Source organism: Lynx rufus, unplaced genomic scaffold (genome assembly GCF_022079265.1).
Source record: "Lynx rufus isolate CCGP_SWC_20201006 ecotype Redwood Valley unplaced genomic scaffold, mLynRuf1.p SCAF_4, whole genome shotgun sequence".
NCBI classification, from domain to species: domain Eukaryota; kingdom Metazoa; phylum Chordata; class Mammalia; order Carnivora; family Felidae; genus Lynx; species Lynx rufus.
Window position 1 is genome coordinate 82,472,721 of NW_025814856.1, and position 20,725 is coordinate 82,493,445.

Genomic DNA, 20,725 nt, shown 5'->3' on the forward strand with positions numbered 1-20,725 from the left:
GTAACCTCAGACCTCATGGCTTTCACCCCAGCTGCCCAGGCCTGGCCTGCCCTTCATGAACCCACAAGAATCAAGTGTAAATGAAAGGGCACAGCACAGTGAGCTGCCTGCTGGCAAAACTTGAGATTTCCCACTACACACCAAACTACAATTAACAGGAAGCAATGCCAAAAACAACAAAAGAGCTTCAAGAATACTGCTAAAATACTCTCCAGTTTTTAACTACATACACATTCTTTTCTGCTCACCCCACCCCATTCTCCCTATTGTACTCAGAAACTCTTCTGAAACCACCAAACTGCAGAAAGACACTAATAGCTACCACTTCGTGGCAGGAAGGGGGTATGCAGAAGCTTCACAGAGACCACATACAGAGCCACTACAGATCACTTTTGAGAAACAGAAAAGCGGTTCTTAGAACCAGAAGGAAAGTAGATAATCCCAGTCCAGGTTACTTAATGGGTGTGTGTGTGTGTGTGTGTGTGTGTGTGTACGCGCGCACATATGACGAGGAGGTGGGAGCACAAATGAAGTAAAGAAACAGCTATCAGGTCCTCCAAGGACAGTTTACAAGAAAGAACTCCTCCAGTGTGAACTGATTTGAGGTGCGGTGGAAAGGACCAGTTCTATATGGTTTCCGTTGAGCCCTGTAATTCTCTATCTTCAGAAAACTGCCCTCTCCGAAGAGTATTCTTAAGAATTGCCATAATATCACTATCAGTGACTACTCAACCCCTTAGAATGGATTTTCTAGAGAACTAACCCCTACCCACATCCTCCCCCAACAGCTTACAAGCCCCCCTGGGAACCACCTTAATACTTGGGGCAGCAGGGACGGGACTCCAGTTGGGCCTAGAGACCAGCAAGGAAGCCCTGCACAGCCGTGGTCTTGCCTCTGCCTATAAGGACTTACCTTCATGAAAGGCAACGCGATCTCTTCTGTCACAAGGGTTATTCCAGGAATTTCCTATCGTGGGGAAAAAACATACACACAACTGCTAAACCTATCAACCACCACAAGCTTGAGCCTTCAGGAAGTGTTTTCTGCACAGACAGAAGCTGAGGGCAGCTCCCAGTTTGCTAACCTCTACTTTAAATAAACCTTGGGGTTTATAAATAACAGTGAACACAGCCCATCTTTTGCCTCGGGAAGGGAAATGTTCTTCAAAGTTATGATTACAATAGATGACAGGGTTTCTGAAGGAAAGGAGAAGACTATTAGGAATACAGAGCAAATAGTTTAATATTTACACATTTCCATTTAAGAACAAATTAGGCAAATTACATTTGCACCATGAAGTGTAATAATCAGGGGGACATGTTCCTTCTTTTTTTTATTGCTTCTTCGTCCCTCTTCTTCTCTTTTGCTTAAATGTATTACATTATAGTTAGCCCCTGCCTCACTAGGAGGAACCAAGATTAATGGGGTTCTTTTTTGACTTTAGCGGAAGATTTTTCTTTACCTCATTCTCCATCATAATCTCAGAAATAAAAAAATCTCCATAAAGAGTTTATACAGCAGTATCACCATGACAAATATGAAAGATATACAATTCACACCTGGAAGACCAAATTATAACATTCTGCTACCTAGTGAGCATTAAAACAAAAATTTCAGGGCACCTGGGTGGCTCAGTTGGTTAAGTATCTGACTTTGGCTCAGGTCATGATCTCACAGTTTGTGAGTTCCAGCCCCGTGTTGGGCTCTGTGTTGACAGCTTGAAGCCTGCTTGGGATTCTCTGTCTCCCTCTCTCTCTGCCCCTTCCCAGCTCATGCTTTGTCTCTCTCAATCTCTCTCTCAAAAATAAACATTAAAAAAATTAAACCAAAATTTCAATAAAAATTATAAACTTCCAAGATTGCCTTTCATTCAGTTATTTTGGAAGTGTGTTTCTATAATAATTATGTAGGTTAGACTCTCAACTAGTGAATTCACCTTTTATTTTCTAAAAAAAAAAAGATGATATACTAGAAATTAATTTAGAAGGTGTTATGTAGAAATAAAATCTGGTATTTATTTAAAACTTAAATGTCCTGGATTTTTACTGACCTACAACATTCCTGTGGAAAGGGGCATCATAGCAATGGAGAAATAAATTTCCAGAATATTCAAGCAACTGAGTTGTCTGCTATGACCACTGAAAACCAGTGATAAAAATATATTTTGTGTTTCACTTATCACTACTCAGTAGAGAAGACACTTTAAAAAAGCATTAAAATTTTACTACAGGTTTAGGTTATAAATGGCATCTCAAAATAGGTAGAACAAGGATAATTGTTTGCAAAGCACAATTCAGGATTATCTATGTGTAAGAGCATTGTATGTTCTAGTAACTTAAATACAATTCAGTTATTTACAGAAATAATCTGTCTCCATACAGATGCATGAAATTAATATCTCCTACTGTGGCAACTGTTTATTAAGGTGTAGGATTAAGAGCATTTGCAGATTAGAAAAAGCAAAAGTAAATGATTTACATCAGTGCTAAAGATATGCATACACTCAGAAATTTAGGATTAGAAGAGAGCTTTAAGGCAACCTACTCTAACCACTGGAAGTTTAGGGCAATGTGGAAAACACTAAAACAAGCTCAGTAGATGGTGATTACAACTGGGGGTTTTTTACACTGTACTGCTCACAGGACTTGCTGCCATCATTCTATGTGTCTACAAGAGCTCCTCTACCCCCACAAAGTCATGAGAAATGCAAAGGTGAAGAATTGCCTGTCAAGATGAGCCTGTCATGGGTCATCCAATGAACACATGCTCCATCCTTAAACACAACTCTGGGAATTAGAGGGGTTCCCGGTCCCCACCTGTCAGACACTGAACACAAGAGGATGACAGGGTTGGGTGGAGGGGAAAGGAGGCAGAGACGTGTATTTCCTGACTCCCTGTGGTTTAACCTGCAAACTTCCTGCTGCATCACTTACAGTCTGCATGTCTATTCACAAAGGTTCTCAAAGGAAACAGTGAGGGCCTGGTGAAGGAACAAGCTCATCTTTTCCTTGTTTTTCTACAGCGAAGCAGGAAAATTTAATAACTCTTTACAGTAAAAGATGGAAGGGCCTTTAGGAAAACACTACCACTGTGCATACAGAAAATTTAGGAATGAATCAAACACACCTGATTATATTTAGATAGTCTAAATACAAAATGGGCAAGTATCACAATTTATGCCAGTACTTATTTTCCTATGTCTGTGTTATCTAAAGTAAATTTATTTTTCTAAATGCCTTTTTGATACAAACCACTGCCTTGAGACTAAGCATATAGTTCTAACATCTAAATACAAAAGAAGAAACCTTTTTCAGGGGAAGCCTATACATGGTTTTTGCTTTAAAAAAAATGTTCATTTATTTTTGAGAGAGAGGGAGACAGAGCACGAGCCGGGGAGGGGCAGAGAGAGAGGGAGGGAGACACAGAATCCAAACAAGGCTCCAGGCTCTGAGCTGTCAGCACAGAGCCCCCTGTGGGGCTCGAATTCATGGACCGTGAGATCATGACCTGAGATGAAGTCGAAGTCAGACACTTAACCGACTGAGCCATCCAGGCACCCCATGGTTTTTGCTTTCTGATCCAACAAAAACTCAGTTTACTGCCCCATGTTTAGGGGAAAAGAAACAATATTTTATCTCAGCACTTCCCAACTGAAAAGTAGAGAGGAAGGACCAAGAGGAAGAAAAGGTTGAATGGAGTGAATTTGCTCAGGATTACTAACTTCTACTGATCTTGAAGCTCTACACTTATTACAGATTTTCCTTATGAGGCTGGGAAGAGGTCTTAGTAAATCTACTTAGTAAACAGAGCAGCTTACAAACAATAGCATTGGCCCAGCCCTTCCTCATTAATAAAAACCTAAGAAATATTTTAATCCACCCTAGTTGCTAAAGAAAATTAAAATACCATTTGAAGATGACAGATGAGGCTTAATTCTTAGTCGTAAGAAGAGTAACACATATTCTATACCTTCACCTTCAATTCCATTTTATATAAATACTTTGGCTCACAGCAAGTATTTACTATTATTTTTCTGCCAGAAAACTCCAACTCAGATCCTTATCAGTCAAAAGACAAATGAAATCACAGCCATGGTTACTGTGACAGGGATATCCTACAAACGACCCACGACGGTGAATCAATTTTAATTACATAAAGAACACAAAGGGTTAACTTACTGTATTCCAAGTGAGCACTGAGGAATATGGCAAAAGTTTATCCATGTTACTGGTCTCTGGACATATGCTCCAATATGAAGAAGCTGAACAGATTTGTGAAAGGAAAGGAAAAAAAAAAAAGACATGGTTTAATAAGAATAAGGCAGTAGACACTGTCATTCACCATAACAAGCAAACCCAAAAGTGTTTTTATTGCCTTATCCTTACCCTGGAAAGCCTAGCTATTATGGTTTCACTTTCACTAAATGTTCAGGTTCTGCTCTTTATAAGGAGAATAATAATAATAAAACTTATTTGGTACTTCTATCTATCCCAGTGATGTTATACCACTTCACATGGAACTGGCCAACACAAAACTGAACTAAGAAAGTTACATCTCACAGGGGAGAAAAAATCACTAATAAGGTTATAGAATAAAGATCATATATCCTATCAGTCTCTGAATGGCCGCAACTTCTCACAGACCATGAGAGAATGAAATTTAATTAGCTGCTGACTGAAATAGAGTTTAAAAAAAAAAAAAAAAAAAAAAAAAAAAAAAAAAAAAAAAGCTCCTAACCAACATTTTGACAGATTGAGCCATTATCAATTTACTGTTCTCCCTCCAGTAAAAGGGTCAAGGATTCAACTTAATATGCACCATCAGCAACACCTACCAATTATAAATTCCTGAATGAGGTCAAATGAATGGCAGGTAGAGATATTCTCAGAAATCCACTGAATAATCTTTAAGAAGTGAGAAGACAATTCTGTTAGTATTTACATCTGCACCCTGCCCCCACCACCAAAGAAGTACAAAATATATGCAAATCTTTGGGGCGCCTGGGTGGCTCAACCACTTTGGCTCAGGTCATGATCTCGTGGTTCATGAGTTTGAGCCCCACATCAGGCTCTCTGCTGTCAGCACAGAGCCTGCTTCAGATCCTCTGTTTCCCTCTCTCTGCCCCTCCCTTGCTTGCTCTTTCTCAAAAATAAACATTAAAAAAGGATATACATGTGTGTATATATATATATATATATACACACACATGAATATACATACATATACACATACATATATATACATACATACATGTATGTGTGTGTGTATATATATATATATGAATCTTTTAAAATTCTCTATTTTGCTACTGCCAAAGAACACACTCACTTCTACGTTCTCTTCAAGACACATAATGCAAGACTGTGGCTTAAGTAATATTATAAATCAGGTCCATTTTACACATCTTTTTTACTAAATGTCCTTGGTTGGAATCCAAGTAAGGCTTCTTCGACCCCATGTTTGTTTTTGCTAGGGTACATCTCGTTACAGCAAAATACCAGTGTGAAGGGCTGTGAGATACAGGAGAAAATCAAACCAAACCACACCACTAAGCTTGGAGGCAGCAGACCTGGGTTTGAATCCAGCTAAGCCATCAGTGTGAATATTGTCACACCATCTAACCTCCCAAGGGCATGCTGTATCAACAACTCCCTCAGTCTCCACAACCATCCTTTCCTGCTGGAGGACTGAAACTCCTTGTTCCCAGCCTTCCAATGAAAGGATACTATCAGGCTTACCTAGCCACAGAGCACTCTCACGTTTCTGCTCCTACCAATAAGTTGCTGTTTTTATTTCCAAACGCATTCATGCTAGTTACACTTATTTTCACAATTAGGTAATTTAATAAAATATTACCATAGATGAGTGAAATATGGATGCAAAAAGAGTGTTGTTTGGTCAATAAGAGTTGAATGCTTTGTGGGTTTTTTTTTTAATGTTTATTTATTTTGAGAGAGAGACAGCGAGAGAGAGCGAGCATGCATGCATGAACAAACAGGGGAGGAGCAGAGAGAAGGGGAGAGAGAGAATCCCAAGCAAGGTCCATGCCCTGTGCAGAGCCCCATGCAGGGCTCCATCTCATGACCTTGAGACCATGACCTGAGCCAAAATCAAGAGTCAGATGCTCAACGGACTGAGCCTCCCACGCCATCCCAAAAGTCGAATGCTTTGGAAAGACTCAAAGGCATGTCTAAAACACTTACTAAAAAAAAATTAGGTATGAGATAACTAGAAAGGATTAGAAAAAAATGGCCCAATATACACAGATTGTTTTGAAAGATCTTCAAAAACTTGCTCTCCTTAGATTAAAAAAAGAAAAAGAAAGTAAGGTTAAAAAAAAAAAAAGGAAAAAAAAAAGCAAGAAGTAACAGGAAGTCAGAGACAACACATTACTAGTGGTTTTATGTAAGAAAAATAATTGTGAACTCTAACCACTAATATACAAAGAAAGGGTCTTAGTCTACCTCAAAAGACAGGTGAATAAGTGCACATTTTTTTGGTTTAGGTTAAAATGTTTCAGACATCTTTTCTTCAATTACCCAACAACCTGCTGGTCCCAATCAAGTCTAAATGGGCAGGGGGGGGTTCTCCCAACTTCAAAGGATAGCTGTACAATTAAATGACAAAGTGTATGAAAGTGCTTCTTCAATTATATCATGCAGTGTAAATATATGCTATCTTTATTAAAATATAATAAATATATGCCATCAGATTTAGTTGTTTTGACACTATATATCATATAGAGACCAGGAGGAAAAGTAGATATTTGAGAAACTATTTACTGTTCACTGAGCACTTTCTTGGAATGTTACTGATATAGCTACCATTTTTCACAGTATGGAAAAGACAGTAGTCAAAAGAACAGACATGCTCACAGTCTGAGGTGTAGTTGGGGGGTCTATAAAAAAGCACAAGAAAAATATTCAAGTTAGGATGGAGACCATAAACTTCAATTAATTATTACAAACAAAAATGACTTCCATCCATTTCAACCACAAATATATACAGTTGGTGTTGTCCATTTGCCAGTTTTTTTTTTTTTTTAAATTTTTTTTTTTTTCAACGTTTATTTATTTTTGGGACAGAGAGAGACAGAGCATGAACGGGGGAGGGGCAGAGAGAGAGGGAGACACAGAATCGGAAACAGGCTCTAGGCTCTGAGCCATCAGCCCAGAGCCCGACGCGGGGCTCGAACCCTCGGACTGCGAGATCGTGACCTGGCTGAAGTCGGACGCTTAACCGACTGCGCCACCCAGGCGCCCCCATTTGCCAGTTTTTAAACTTAAGCTACATAACCACCTTGGCTTCCAGGAACCGGCGGTCTCCACCACAGGAGAGCACACAGTGCAACACGGCCATCTTCTCACAGTCTAGCCGAGTGTTCCATAGGAACTGTAATAAATATGACTGGTTGAGGAGTGCCCTATAGAGCTTTCCAGAACACCAATCCAGTACCAGGGACCCTGACAGTGACTGTAAAGGACTATGAGGTAGCATATCAACAACTTCACTGTTTCCTGGTCAAAAAACAAAAAACAAAAATTACATCAGCAAATAAAAGAAACTCTTCTCACCCAAATATAAATGTTGCCAAGACAAACCCAAATGGATCATGTTCATGAATGAAAAATTACAGCCATATCACCATACCTGTCAGAAACAAACTGTGGCAGATTAGGTCTGGATGTTGAATGTTAAGTAGATGAAAAAAATGACCAGGTAAGTAAACAGCCAAGTAATAGTCTGTAGAAGAGAAAGATTTATGTTATCTGCATGTGGCAAGAGCTACATAGGCAAAGATAAAGCCCAGAACTTCACAGTAGCCCTCTTTGTGCCTCTTAAAAACACAAACGTTTTGACCAGTATAATAATAAGCTGTCTTATATCAGTACATTTCATCTCACTAGCCAGATCTCATTTATTTCTACCTGTGGCTAATTTTCTTCGTACATTTAGTCATGGTTATCTTAATTGACATCTGTAATTCCGTTTCTAAGTGAATTGTGGCTTTATATGAACCTAAATGACCTCTGAAAACAAATTAGAAAAAAAAATCAAGCAAGATGAATTCTTCCTTTATCGGATAGTCTGGGAACAGCTTAAAATGGGAATTTCCTTCCTAGTTTCTGCCAGCTTGGGGATGCTCTAAAATTTAGTTTCCTGTGTTTGCCCACTCATTGTCATCATCGCTATCATCATCGTCATTTTGTTTAGAGAAACTTTAAATTGATATTCATCAAAACAATCTCTGCAGGCACTCTGATGCTTTGTGAAATACTAATACATTTCCTTGCATAGCTAACTGCTGAGAATTCACACCTTCACAGTCCCTGCATTAGATAATTTTGTACCAAGAACATTTGTACACAGATTGAAGCAAGGTATAAAAATAGGTTTCTGGGGAATGGGAAGGTGGAAGTAGCCCTTGCCAATAATTTTTCTAGGACCTTAGAAAAACAGAAAAATTCATGCAATAGCAGTGAATTTCACATAGAAGACACATTTAGATTTTAAGTGAGCCAGCTGGACTCTTTTTTTTTTCCCTAAGAAGCAAAAAAAAAAAAAAAAATCATTTGCATAGAAGGCATTCAGTGGAAAGGAAGGGAAAGAGGATGTAAAACTTGAATGATTTGACTTAGAAGTGCCCTCTCAGTCACAGGGGATTAAGTGATGTTCAAGTCTATAGCACAAATGGTTGCAATAATGTTCTTATTATGGTAACATTTAAGTAGAAAGACACAAATAATGATATAATAGCATACAGTGGAAAGGGTCTAGGCATCAAATGATCTAAGTTAACTCCTAGTCGTAGCATTTAACCAGTTAATTAGGGTGGTAATTTTGTCCCTGGGAGACAAGGCATTTGGAAATATGTCAGGGTGTTTTGAGTTGTCCCAGTCATTGGCGTGGTAGGGAGTAAAGGTTATTAAATCCCTCTATGTGCAGGACACTCTCACACAAAAAGTATTGTTTCATCAAAAATGTCAACAGTACCTGTGGTAGGCCAAATGTTGACCCCCAAAGATGTTCAGGTGCTAATCCCAGAGCCTGTGAATATGTTACCTTAAGTGATAAAAGGCACCTTGCAGATGGGATCAAGGATCTTGAAATGGGGAGAGTATACTGGAACATCCAAGTGGACCCAATGGAACCACAAATGTGTTCACAGGAGGGAGGTAGAGGGAGACTGGACTACAGAGAAAATCATGTGAGGATGAAAGAGATGGGAGTCATGTCGGTCACAAGTCAAGAAATGCTGGCCTCAAGATGCTGCAGGAGGCCAAGGATGAATTCTTCTCCAGAATCTCCAGAAGGAACCATTTCTACCTACACCTTGGCTTAGCCCCTCAAGACTCCAGATTTCAGAATTCTGGCTTCCAGATCCCTAAGACAACATTTATGTTGTTTCAAGCCCTAAATTTGTGATAATTTGTTATAGCAGCCATAAGAAACTAACACAATGCCCCTGACATGAGACACTAAAAGAAGACTGGGTACACATCTCAGCCTTTCTGAGCCTCACTTTCATTATCTGTAAAATGGGGATAACATCACCAAAAAGAACTGTTTTAAGGATCAAGATAATTTAAATAACAAACTTAGCATATAGTATTCATTTTTCAAAATGATAGCTTTTTATTTACCAATGTATCTTTCTTATACAGAGGTGTTTGGGATTTATAGAAAACGTCCCCAAAGCCCAATCCTTTAGTATTTTAATCAATATAAGCCCCCTTTTAATAGGGTAGCAATCAGGAAAATTGCATGCAATTTATAGGAAAAAATACATCACTCACAAAGCAATACTGTTGTCATAAAAATTACTCCTGGAATAGTTTTAATCCTGGGTATAATTTTGTGCCTATGAGATAAAATGTGTTTAAGAAGGAAAGATAACTTATGTAAGATAGCCTATTTTTACAAAGCTCTAGTATTTCTGCTGGCTCCACGGTCTGAAGACCATCGATTAAATCATGCCTGCCCTTTTTTAAAGTCACTCTCTGGGGAAAAAAAGGAAGGCTACCTTTGACCTCACAAAATGCTAAGGTTATTTTTAGTGGAAAGTTTCCCCTATCACTCTTAGATGGGATGTTGATGTAGCATTCGCTACTTGATAATAATCAAGTCTCAGACCCAGGAAACCTTATATTTATCTCTCTTACCACAGGAAGCAGTAGAATCAGGCCTCTCTAAAGTAATTTCCCACAGGTTCAAAGCTCATGTTAACATTTGCCACATACTAGCCCACTCAGCCTTAGATACCTCACCAATAGTATCATTCAAAAGAAAAATATTTTTATGTATTTTCTTATCATTTTCATTCTCATTTTGCCAAGTTCCCTCACATCACACCTTCCTAAGCCTTTGTCATGATAGTAGAAGGACTGGGGAACAGGAATAGGGGAATACATCAAAGAATCATGTGCTCTAAAGCTGAAGCTTTTCTTTTTAAATATTGTCATGCCCCTTGGGTAGGCAAGCAATACTTCTGTTATTTAGTTCTGTGCTAACCTGTTTGTGACCCTCACCCCAAATGACATGCAAAAGCAGCTTTCAGGAGGTTGGTACAATAAACTCCTTCTTTATTTTCTTCATTATAGATTCCATTAATATGTCCCAACCTAACACTCAAGTTCCCTTACCATATTTACTCAATGAAAATCAACACATTCAAGCTGATCCGTAAATCATTTACAGGACTTGGAAGGCTCTAGCAACAGGAAATGGACGATTTTTCAAAGACCTTTGTCCTCTCTACAATCAGTAATGAAACTGAGGCTCAGAAGGGCTGAGATGTGTGCCCAGGCTTCTTTCCTACTAAAAACATAGGAAAGCTCACAGCCTGTGTTCTCTAAAAAGGGAGATGCATCCCCCCCCCCCAAAAGGCTGATCTGGATGGAGGGACACAAATATGTCCATTAGAGTTGGTCTATAAGCCTTGAAAAAGGTCAGGAAAAAATATATTATAAAAATATTAACTAACTTAATACAGTTGACTATTGAACAACAGACAAATTACAGGTGCTAATGTGTCCAGAGAAAACCTTCCCCTATCAGGTTTCAGAGAGGTCAGTGATTGTCCTCACAATCTGAGTCCTGAAGAGGTAGGAGAAAATGGGGTGCACAAACGAGATATAAAAGGCTGAGTATCACATGTACTAGAAAGGAGTGTCAGAGTAGAGAGACCCATCTCCCTCTCACTCACCAAGGTTGAGAAAAGTAAGGCCCTTTGTCACATGTGAGTCAACACTCCCAAGAGCAGCAGTGAAGGTCTTGCCATGCCCTGTGGGTAGAGAACAGGAAGCCAAGAAAAGAATGGTAAGAAACAAAGAGCCGGAATCCCACCCAAGGCTATTACTCTATGTGGTACTCTCAACATTTAGGAGCTGTGAAACTGACAAAGCATGTGTCTGACTTCTGGATTTCGTGGTTCCCCATCATTCTCCAAAAACCAGCAGAGACAATGGATCACAAGTGCAATCACCATCTAGTACTTGTTCTGGGCTTCGAGTATAATATTAGACTTTATAAGATGGGTTGTGCTCAGATAGAAGGATCTGAAGCATTTTGTTGTAATGTTTATCACTTAACATTTATCATAAACAGTCAACACATATATGTTATGTGTATTCTACATTGTACTCTAACAGTAAAGAAAAAATATTAAGAAAAATTGTAAGGAAGAGAAAATACATTTATAGAACTCTACTGTGTTTATTGAAAAAGCCCTGCATGTAAGTGGATCTGTGCACTTTAAATCCACGTTGTTCAAGGGTTAACTGTATTCATCATTAATGAATTTATTCAGGAAACATGTATTATATAGGTATAAAGGTATAGAATGTACTGATAAAATTCATTACAAGGTAATAAGTCTTTAAAATTTATCTAACTTGCTACCATTTGGAAAAAGTGATTATGTAAAAGTAAAAAAAAAAATAAGAATAAATGGCATGTACCTTTATGAAAGTGAAACACTGAATATGTGAATTTTTCCCAAGAGTCAAACTTCGGACTGTAACACACACATAAACTTCCTAGAAGTAAGAAGGTATTTAGTAGAGCTGAAAAGAATAGGAGACAAATAAAAAGTTTCCTAAGTCACTTAACCTGACTTTTATTCCTTTAGATGTTCTGCCTCAACTTAATACAGAGATTATTCCCCAAATCTAGAAATGGTCTATTAATAAGTCAACAAGTTGCTAATTCCACAGTTACTCAGCACACACATAAGCAATGTATTGTGATGAGCTACTAAAGAACAGGAAAATGAATAGAGATACACTCCTACATATGAAATCATGAGTGTCTAGAGAAATTTACAAAGCTTCATAAGATTCTCCTAATATACATGTACTGCCCTGCTCTCTTATTTAGCTTGCCTCCCAGGCCATTACTAACAGCTATAGACCCCAGTTTAACAAAAATGTACCTCTTCTTTACAGAAAGTTTCCAGTCTTCTTTGTTATCTGGAATGGAAGGCAAACTGGGCCAATAAAAGCAAATGTGTGTTGGGACCATACCCACACATATTTGGGTCACCAAGAGCCTTGGTCCAAGGGCAAAGAAGAGTTCGTGGCACAAAGCAGTCCTCCCAGATGAGCCCTGACTGCCTTTACTTACCCCATCACTCCAGAACACCCTCAGCCTTCACCCCTCCTTCAGTGTGTAATATGTCCATCATCTCTAGCAGCTGTTGCTATGTGGATAGACTAGATATTCTCATCAAAGACCTACCATTGAGGGCATTATACAGAAACTGATACTTCCAACGCTAATGTTTATGTGATTACCCAAAATAGGAGATTTCCAGGAGGAAAGGAACTTAACAAGGAATCTGGAAACCTGGGTTCTGGTCCCAGAACTACAATTAGCTAGCCATGTAAATTCAATCATTACTTCAGTGAATAGCAGTATTTCCTCTGTTATACTTCACTAGGTCCTTTGTCAAAGAATCAGGGTGGCCCCCCCCCAAAAAAAAGCGCCAATTTTCTCTAAGAAGGCTATTCAAAGACATATATGAGAATTTTGTTATAATATTTATCATTTGTGACTATTTTTAATGACATTTAAAACTGCACCATATTGTTAGAAGTACATTTTATTGCAATATCTTAAGTACAAAAGAATTTAAAAGAGTAATTTTATCAGATAAAAATAGTAACAATTCTACTAGATGTAAAATTACTGTTATGGCTACTGAGTATACAATAATAACTTTTCTTTAAAATTACAGCAGACTAAGAAACCAAGTAACACTATACTAAAGCTTAAACAAAAATAGTAATTATAACAGTTAAAAAAGTTCTATGTACCACTTGGACTATTTTTATAAAGTAAAGATACTACCAGCAAAAAACTACTGGTTTACCCTGTCCTTTTATGTTCTGTGATCACAAGGAGAAAGAAATTTTTAGCAAACATAGTTAAAAATTTAGCCTCTCTAGTAATTACAAAATAAAATCTTTTTTAAAGGCACCATATTTTTTCTTTCAAATTAGCAAAGTTTTTAAAATGATAATCAATTCTGTCAAGGGAGCAGTAGGAAAAACATTCTCAAATAAGAAGGAAGTTGCTACAACCTCTCTGAAACACAGTTTTGCAGAGGATTAAATATATTCACACCTGTCAACCCAAATTCTTCTTGTAGGAATCTATCCTGTAGCATGAACATGAAATGTCCACAATAAAGAAGATGATATCCCCCCCTTCTAGCAAAATCCTCCACACCATCCTTTAGAGAATGGAGGTCATCATTTTTCTTGTTTTGCAGAAAGTTGAAGTGAGATGTAAAATGAATGTACCCAATTACATTCACCAGGAGCCATCTTCAGATCTCATAAGCAAACATTTCCAAATAGTTACTAGGTTGTGGCTTAGTTACCCTTCCCTAGCCCAAAGGTGGGAAAAATAATAAAGACACAGCAAGGTGACACGGGTGTGCACCGACTCTGTGAAGCTTGTCCCATGGATAGAACTTTCTTTGATAATGGAAATGCTTTATATTTGTTGTCCAAATTGGTTGCCACTAGCCACATGTGGCTATCGAACACTTAAAGTGTACCTACATAAAAACAAGGATATCAGAAAATTTTTGGATGGTATCTATGTTTCTGAAAAAGGCTGATGAATAAAATCTAACTTGTCTAGCTACAGAAATACCAAGATGCCAGACGATTTATCAGACTTGTTTGTGAATTTTAAAGAGGCAATAAAAGCTGTATTGATTTGGGGAAAAATTTTTTAAATAAAATGTAGCTACTGTGACTCTTTTCTGTTTAACTTTAATAAATGTAAATAGCCACATGTGGCTAGTGGCTGCCATACTGGACAACACAGCAATGGAGCACTGGTTCTCAACCTGGAAAGCATATTAAACTCACCTGGGGCTTACAGATTCTCAAACCTCCCCTTCAATCAACTGAAAAAGAATCTCTGAAGGTGAGACCCAGGCATCAGTATTTTTAAAATGTGCCTAGGGCACATTAAGTTCTCTAAACTTCAGTTTCCTCATCTATAAAAGAAAATATAGAACCTACTTCATATAGTTCTTACATAGGAATTAAATGAGATGTATGTATAAAGCTCTGCCAAAGAAGTTATGTCTGGCTATAAAGGTTAGCTGAGATTATGATTATTCCAGAATGATTCTGCTGCTATTTACAAGTTGGGGGAACTCACTTGGGGGAAGTCAGAGTTTCAAAAAAAAAAAACAAAAAAAAAAACAAAGCATGCTCTTAATGGTGTATCCAGAAAGAGATGTTTAATAAATATTCATCAATGATGAAGATAAAATCTCAGAGTTGGCTAGCCTTTGGGAAACTATTTGGACAATGAAAGCTATTATGGGCAAAGTTTTCCAAGGGAAATTATCTCATTGTAAAAGGCTCTATAAAATGCTAAAACACAAGACTAATTCTGGGAACTTGTGAAGGGCAACTCTTGAAATTATATGAACAGGAAAAGAGAATTTACACTTTTCACCCCTCACTACCTCCCAGTAGGTGGTGCACAAGAAAGAATACAGCCACTGACTGAAGTACAGCTATAGAGTGGACTATTAGGAAAAGAATATTTTCCTTCCTTCACTGCTTTAGGAAGTCTCTGATTTACCCTCCTGCTATAAACTATCTTTAAAAATCTGCATTAATTATGGGGTGCCTGGGCGGCTCAGTCGGTTGAACATCCAACTTTGGCTCAGGTCATGATCTCACAGTTCGTGAGTTCAAGCCCCACCTCAGGCTCTATGCTGATAGTTTGTGCCTGGGGCCTGCTTTGGATTCTGTGTCTCCCTCTGTCTCTGCCCCTACCTTGCTTGCACTCTGTTTCTCAAAAATAAACAAACATTAAAAACATTTTTAAAAAATCTGCATGAACTCAATCTTAATACATAAGTGGCAGCACTTTTGCCCACCATCACCGCTCATGAGCACCTCCATCATCCAGGTTTTCAGCTCTAATTCCTTGGAAGGTAGTGGATTTCATTTCTTAGGGCAGGAAAAGTCAGGACATAGATGCTTTTGAGCATGTAACAAGCAATGTTGAAAGGACAGAGTAGCTCTTAATGACCAATATGGGACAAATGAACACCAAACATTATTATGGCATCAGTGATGTAAGATTGGGTTTGTTTACAACCCTGAGTCTGATCAGCATTCACTTCATGAACCCTGTTCTCTGGTCTCCACACCCGAGGAAAATTAAGCTCTCTGGTACAGAAGGAGCCATATAGGGATTAGACTATCTGTTCCCTTCTCCATTCCTACTTCACTGAACTAGGCTTTTGTTTGGTAACTGCAAAGGTGAAAAATCATTTTTATAAGAGCAATTTGGGAAATACATGAGGTGACAGCTTGAGTTAAAAACCAAAAGGATGCTTCCTGGCTTGTTTGATTCTTACATCAGGACGTATCCCATTTGAAACAGGCTTATTTGTATTTCGAAGCTGACTGTGAAGAACAAGGCTCATTTTCTACTGTCCTAGACATTGCTGGGAAAGGAAAAAAAGCAGACTCTTCCCCTTCTGGTGCAGATAAACCCAACATTTTATTGAATAAGATACATCATAGATCACCGATCTGTAAGTTACAGCTGCTACTGTTCGTGAGAAATTCCTATGGGAATAAAATGAAAAGGAATAAAAGCTTCAAAGAATGAAAGCCTAAAATGATTGTTTATATTTGGCAGATTTAAAATAAAGCACCAGGGAAGAGCCTACCCAGGTCCCTCCACACGAGCTCAGGATTCCGTTACCTCCCACCTTCCGAGCAAATTCGTTGTACCAGTGATTCCTCTCTGCTGTGTGTTGTCATCTTTTCTCTTGCCACTAAATACCATGTAAGCATTCAAGCATACTGGAGTCTCAAAAATAATACTCCCTAAATCTTGCTACCCCTTCTAGCTGCTGCCCCTCTCATGTCTATACCTGCTATGATTTTTTTTCACCTCCCATGTGCCACTACCCAGCACAACCAGGATTTCACTGCAATCACCCACAGTAACCTCCATGCTGCCAGACTACACGGACTCCGCCGCTCACTGCCTAGTAACAGTTAGCCAATTTCCCCTTTGTAAAACCCCCCTCTGCCTTTGGCTGCTATAGTAAAACAACTGCTTTTCCCCTTCTCTCTCCAGACCTTCTTTTTCCTTTTTCTTTGGATATTCCACCCAATCTTTATATATTTTGCTTCTCAGATGTTATTCCTAAACTTCTTCCCTTTTGACCCTACACCCCTCCCATGACTTCAAATGCCAACTGCAGACTTAATGACTTCCGCATTTATTCATGTCCAGTCCCGACCTCTCTTCTAAGTCCCAGATCTCTTAGTTAACATGTCCAAAACAACCCTCACAATCTCTCTTTCTAAGCCTGACCCAAACCACTATACCTCAGTAAATGGCACCACTGTTCACCCATGTGAGAAACCTGAGAACCATTCCTTTCCAGCTAATTGACAGCAAGTCTTCTCAGTTCCATCTCCAAATGCATCTCAAACCCACCAAATTACCACCTCTGCCATCCTAGTTCAAGCCATCCTCCTCCCAAATGTACGACCATAACCTCATCCTAACTGCTCATCTCCCTACTTTTTCTCTTGCCTCCTCCTATCCATTCTTCACACAGCAGCAAGCGATCTTTTAAAAATACATATCTAATCACATCACTGCCTGCTTAAAACACTTCAGTGAAGGGGCACCTAAGTGGCTCAGTCGGTTATGTGTCCGACTTTGTCTTAGGTCCTGATCTCATGGTATGTGAGTTCAGGCCCCACGTTGGGCTGACAGTACAGAGCCTGCTTGGAATTCTCTCTCTCTCTCTCTCTCTCTCTTAAAATAAATAAATAAAAACTTAAAAACCACAACATTCAGTGAAGGAGCATCAAGGAGTGCCAAGTAAAAAGCTGTTGGGGACTAAGGCAGTCACATGATACTACAATAGCTCACAGGTTACTCCTGCAAAAATTAAAATGTACCTTTTAAGGGAGACAGACAGTGGTTACCACGTGACCAAATGACCAAACTTAGCATCACAAGTAGTAGGACATCCTGACATTATGTGCCTCCCCATCTGGTGCGAGTAAATTTCACAATATTACCCATGAAGTATTCTTATGAAAAAATTTTAACTTACGTGTAACGATGCCTTTCAGTCTAATTACCAACATACAGAGAATGTGGAAGACAGAGGAAGACGTTAAATACTTCCACAAGGAATCCAGACAAATCCAAAATTTTAACTTACGTGTAACGATGCCTTTCAGTCTAATTACCAACATACAGAGAATGTGGAAGACAGAGGAAGACGTTAAATACTTCCACAAGGAATCCAGACAAATCCAAAATTTTTAACTTACGTGTAACGATGCCTTTCAGTCTAATTACCAACATACAGAGAATGTGGAAGACAGAGGAAGACGTTAAATACTTCCACAAGGAAACAGACAAATCCAGTGGCCTGGACACTTCAAAATATCAATGTTGTAGGGGAAAAAAAATACAAAAAAACAGGGGGCGGGGACAGAGGATAGGAGGAGGGGAGTGGTCTACATTAAAAGAGACTACAAGGACATAACCAAATATAATAACAAATCTTCATGGGATCCTGACTTTAAAAATGATGCACACCACATATATTCATTTTTATACATACACACAAATATATAACACATATACAAACATATATAGAAATCTAAACACATATAGGACTTTTCTGAAATAATTATGGAAATTTGAATATGAAATTATTACTGATTAGTGTAATTCATTTTTTTCAGTGATAATGGAACTGAGGTTATGTTAAAGAGTGTCCTTAACCTAAGGAGATACATGCTAAATAATGTACTGGTAAAGTGTCAGGGTGTCTGGAACTTACTTTTGAATGGCTTAGTCAAAAGGAAGAAAATGGTACCTGTGTTTGGGGAGAGTGATCAAGCAAATACTGTAAATGATACAATTAAGTAAAAGGTACATGAATGTTCATTCTGTCCTTGAGACTTTCTGTAATGTTTGGGCATTCTCAAAATAAAATGTCAAAAGAAGAAAAAAAGACCTTTAATGACTTTAGACTCAGGATAAAAATATAAAGTCGTTCATGGTCTGCAAGGCCCTATGTAACCTGGCTCAAGCCACCTGTCCGCCACAGTTCTCTCCCCCTTGCTCCCTCTACTTCAGTCACACTGTTCTTAGCTCATTTACACCCTCCAAGTCTCATGTGAAATATCCCTGCCTTCCTAAACTCTCAAGACTGGTTTATGGAGGGACTTTGTGCCTGAGAGAGACCTGGGATGAACAGGAAAAACTGGGAGAGACTAAGAAAGAGTGAGGTGGGAAAGCAGACACTTTTCAGGACTAAGACAGAACGTGCTGGAGGGTAAGAGCACAGGGACAGACTAGCTGAACTAGAACATATTTGAAGATATTAGTACCTTCTATCATACACTCTCATGACTTCCTAATTCCTACAGTTTATCAAGATTCTATTGAAATACTCTGTGTGCACTTATTTAATGTCTAAAATTCAAATAGTGGATTTTACTAATGAAAATTAGGTCATTTTTTCTCATCATCATTTCTCCAATACCTAGCATATGGTAAGTCTCCATAAACATTGGCTTAGTGAATACCACATAATCTGGTTTTAAAGGAATACAGTTTTATTCCAAGTGCTACTTAACTCAGTGGTAACTGTCTACTCAAGCTAGGGTATTAAAAATGGCTATCAAATTTAGTTATTAGTGTTGACTTTGTAGAGGCTTACAGTACACTAATAACTTTATGTCAAGCTTTGATTGCTAGCTCAGTAAGTTCTAGAATGGCTCTTAAAGCAGCCTGGTACATAGGTTTAGAGTCCAAATATATTAGTAGGCCTGACACAAAAAGCATCCTCATAATTGTATGACATTTGTTAAAAGACGGAACAGGTGAGAAAATGTAGATTGATTACATACGAATCCATCCCCTCTATTAAAAAGCACAAAAAAATAACCCTGCTGACTGTGGCTTCCTTTATGCAGACAACAGATGTATAAAATTGGAGTGGAGAAGATAATTTGATACACTGTATAAATATCCATAGGATCACTTATGTAAGATTGTGGCTCTATTATATTTTAAGGATCCATATATCTAAACAATGACTAAATTTTTTGTAGAACTCAAGTATAATTGAATAAATTGATAAATATAATCCTGGTTCTACCTGTATGGTTGGTAAAAACGCACAGGGTCAGGTGTTTCGATAAGTTCTCTTGGTCTTGAAGATCATCACATCCAAAGTTTACAAGTCTAAAAACATAAAGCATAAGAAACTGTGAATGCCTTTAAAAATTAGTTCTCTTGGGGTGCCTGGGTGGCTCAGTTAGTTTTGGCTCTCTTGGTTTTGGCTCAGGTCATGATCTCAGTTTGTGAGTTCAAGCCCCATGTTAGGCTCTGTAGTTGGTAGTGTGGAACCTGTGTGGGATTCTCTCCCTCTCTTCTCCGCCCTTCCCCTGCTCTCTCTCTCTCCCTCAAAATAAATAAATAAACTTAAAAAAAAACTAGTTTCCTCTTTCACTTAACGCAGGGAGCATTGAATAATGGACTATGTTGTAAACTTGAAACTAACATAACATTGTGTGTCAACTACACTTGAATAAGAATCTTTTCATTGCTTTATATTTATTTGCTTTCTTATTTATTTATTTATTTATTTATTTATTTATTTATGAGAGAGAGGAAGGAAGAAGGGAGGGAGAGATGGGCAAAGAGAGTTAGAGAATCCCCAGCAGGCTCTACACTGTCAGCACAGAGCCTGATGCAAGGCTTGATCCCACAAACCATGATATTGTGACCTGAGCTGAAATCAAGAGTTGATGCTTAACTGACTGAGCCACCCAGACACCCTTAATAGGAAGAATTTTTTAAAAATAAAAAATAAAGTTCCCTCATAAAGGATAGTAACTGCTATAACATACCCACCAAGGTAGAGACTTGTTCCTGAGAAATTTAAGTAGATAATGTGGGCCTTTTTGTTTAAAAGTTCTATAAAACTGGGAATGCAAGCTGGTGCAGCCACTCTGGAAAACAGTATGGAAGTTCCTCCAAAAATTAAAAATAGAACTACCTTATGACCCAGCAATTGCACTGCCAGGTATTTATCCAAGGGATACAGGTGTGCTGTTTCCAAGGGGCACATGCACCCCAATGTTTATAGCAGCACTATCGACAATAGCCAAAGTTTGGATA

The 20,725-nt window shown here is 38.4% G+C and overlaps 1 protein-coding gene across 11 annotated transcripts in view; it reads right to left on the reverse strand.

The window, feature by feature from the left end:
- The window catches only part of GSAP (gamma-secretase activating protein), a 91,385-nt gene that overhangs the window by 31,321 nt on the left and 39,339 nt on the right, over positions 1-20,725 (reverse strand). For 7 of the 11 annotated variants that reach the window (XR_006965289.1, XR_006965288.1, XM_047097007.1 and 4 more), the window contains exons 12-19: positions 19,701-19,786; positions 11,962-12,066; positions 11,208-11,285; positions 7,652-7,744; positions 7,301-7,518; positions 4,836-4,905; positions 4,180-4,262; positions 914-967 (exon numbers count right to left, since the gene is read on the reverse strand). Coding sequence is in view for 9 of the 11 variants with exons in the window: in XM_047097007.1 (XP_046952963.1) it covers positions 914-967; positions 4,180-4,262; positions 4,836-4,905; positions 7,301-7,518; positions 7,652-7,744; positions 11,208-11,285; positions 11,962-12,066; positions 19,701-19,786 (787 nt within the window). In the remaining 2 variants the exon portion in view is untranslated. The remainder of the gene's footprint in view (positions 1-913; positions 968-4,179; positions 4,263-4,835; positions 4,906-7,300; positions 7,519-7,651; positions 7,745-11,207; positions 11,286-11,961; positions 12,067-19,700; positions 19,787-20,725) is intronic. The other 4 variants (XM_047097008.1, XM_047097009.1, XM_047097011.1 and 1 more) reach the window with 4 other exon arrangements.